The 2,769-nt window shown below is 33.5% G+C and overlaps 1 protein-coding gene across 1 annotated transcript in view; it reads left to right on the forward strand.

The window, feature by feature from the left end:
- LOC117103862 overlaps nucleotides 1–2,769 on the forward strand; it is a gene marked incomplete at its 3' end in the record, with an annotated part of 11,986 nt that overhangs the window by 7,206 nt on the left and 2,011 nt on the right. The window contains exons 3-4 of the mRNA XM_033244478.1: nucleotides 164–265; nucleotides 956–1,207. Of these exons, the coding sequence (XP_033100369.1) occupies nucleotides 164–265; nucleotides 956–1,207 (354 nt within the window). The remainder of the gene's footprint in view (nucleotides 1–163; nucleotides 266–955; nucleotides 1,208–2,769) is intronic.

The raw sequence follows: 2,769 nt of genomic DNA on the forward strand, positions 1-2,769 counted from the left end.
GTTTTTAAGTCTCTAGAATGACATCAATTCATTTTGTTTACACTCAGTATGCACAAATAAAAAAAAAAGATTATTCTTAAACATACTACTTACATAAATAATTTTATTATCTTATTGTGTGTCTTGACGGATTATTCATTAAGTAAATTTGTAAAACTTGTAGGGTCGAATCCGTGCGGTGGAAGTTCTTCATGCCCTACAGGATGGACTTGCAACAGAGTCGATGAAACACAATATTCATGTACATGTCGAGAATGTGAAAAATGTAAGTCTCTAAAATCATACCAATTTAATTTTGTTAAGGTCTTTTCCTTATCAAATTAATTACATACTATTTGTCAATTCGATAAAAGCGAAACGTAGAAAAGCCAAAAACGTATATTTGTGTGGAGACGGTGAGGTGTGGAAACATCATTCAACCATTAATATCTTCAACTCACTTCTCATCAAAACTGTAATTTGTGTATAATTGTTGTGTTATATAATGAAGCAAGGGTAATGTAACAACGGAAAAGGAGCGAACCGAGTCGAATATCTAGTCTCTGACCATTGTAAATCAAATATCATGGATAACTAAAATTGTGTGATTCCACAAATCAAATTTTCCCCCTTTTGCTTGTATGTTACACCCCTATTGAATTAATGCATAGGCCTATTACACAAATATTAAAAAACGAATTAATAACAAATTTAATACTAAATAATAGAAAAATAAAACATACAGGTTGTTAGTTGGCAAAATATGTTGGATGTAAAAAAAAATTGAAATATAGACAGCTTCGAAGATTGATTTAAACTCTATTCTTATTAGTTCATTATTTAAAAATAATGGATACATTGCTCTACATCTTTTCTTTAAACGGATGGTGCTAATGAAAGTGGGTTATCATAGGCTATTTTGAACATACTGCAATAAAATTCACTGTCTTTTATCCGCTTTAAACATTTGTTACAGACTTGGGTGAAGAATGCAATGGTGTCAACAAACTCAAAACATTCGTTTGTGGGAGAATTTGTTCCTATAATCATTTAGGAATACAATGTAATCCTAGTAATATGTTTTACATTGATCCAAGTTATTGCTGCTTTCTTTCCATAACTAAAAACGAGGAATGCAGCCATACTAACTATGCGGAGGTACAAACATCCGAATATACGCATAGCTATACTGATACATCTTTCAACACGTATACTGAGGCAGAGGAAGGTAAGTTTCACATTTAAATGTTATATATATATTATCACTTTCTGCATTATTGTCTATCTTTTTTTTTTTCCAATTTAGGCAAATCTAGCTTGTAAGAAACTAAAGACTGTACCATACTAGCGCAAATAAATGCTTAACATTTTTATGGCACTTTTTGAGGAGCGCTTATTCAAACGGGACGCTTATGAAAACAGAGTGGAAAAAATGAAAAATAGAGAAAAAAAAAAGCGAACAATAGAAAAACATGAAAAGTGAGGGGGTGTTGCGGGGACATGGAAAATTCAAGGGACTCTTTTTGAATATAAAACGGAGCACAGATTAAGTAACGATGTGTAGTCGCGTACGTTTAAAACGGAAGACGATAAACAAATGACAACATTCAAAATATTATTTACTGAATTCTCGCTCTTTACGAGTTTGTTTTAATCACAATGACAACCGGTAAAGTACCTATACTTTAAACTGTATACAAAAGTATAACAATGGCCGTATTTGACTGGTCGTTCTTCGTTAAACCACGCCCACCTTGGCAGTGGTAAATCCTACTTAATAAAGGCGACCAGTCGAATAGAAAACTGGTAAATACTCGACAAAACAAAATGGCTGCATAGTTAACGCGATACATGCTGCGTAATCAAGGATGCTTCGGATTGTGGCAGTAAGGGTTTTTCGTAAAAAAAATGTTTTCATCCAGTTTTTGAATTCTGTTAGCAAGCAATTATTTTTTGACTTCAATGTGGGTAAATATTGTAATTTTTATTTTCTAAAATTTAATCTAAATTATATTAACGCAAATGTTGTTGCTAAACTGACCACTCGGTCATATTTTTTTTGTCACGTGCATAACTTAACGCTAATTAACGCATTCTGGTTACGTTAATTTTCGTTTTCAACGAAGTCTGTTTTACGAAGAATGAAGATAATACTCAACGAAAATTCGTACTCAACGAAATGAACCAGTTGAATAAGTCCAATATTAAAAATGTTTACATGCGAGTGTTGTGGTCACTTTATTTGTGTTGACTGAAAAAATAACAACTAGGCCTATGCATAATATGATGGCCATACTGTATTTTAATTGTTAGATACTGTAGTAGCAATAAAATAAGAACTCGATTCTAATGATGCATCAACACTGAACTCCATGCTAAACTTAATGGAGACTGACCGACCTACAGATGGATGGACGGACAGACCGACCGGCAATGCTGAGATGCGAATAGTTGATGCATCAACAGAACAATAAGTTGGAGATGTAAAGTACTGTACTGTATGATTATTTTTTTTAACTTTTTTTTTTAGGAATCGAAGGGCGCGTATTCAAATTAATGAGAGCTCTTATTCAAACGGGGCGCTTTAAATATGATTTATTTATGTTGATTAATGATTCAATTTTTGCTATTTTTGTAGCTGGAAGATTTTTTTTTTATCAGTGTTATCAGGGGCGGATTTACGGGGTGGGGGAAGAGCCAGGACGTCCCCCCAACCCCACCAACACAAAAATTTCGCGGGGGCAAGCCCCCATAACTTTAGGCTAATATCATCTCTATCGGCCCAAATTT

This window comes from Anneissia japonica, unplaced genomic scaffold, assembly GCF_011630105.1.
Source record: "Anneissia japonica isolate Jap-2015-1 unplaced genomic scaffold, ASM1163010v1 scaffold3862_len378127_cov164, whole genome shotgun sequence".
Taxonomy (NCBI): Eukaryota; Metazoa; Echinodermata; class Crinoidea; order Comatulida; family Comatulidae; genus Anneissia; species Anneissia japonica.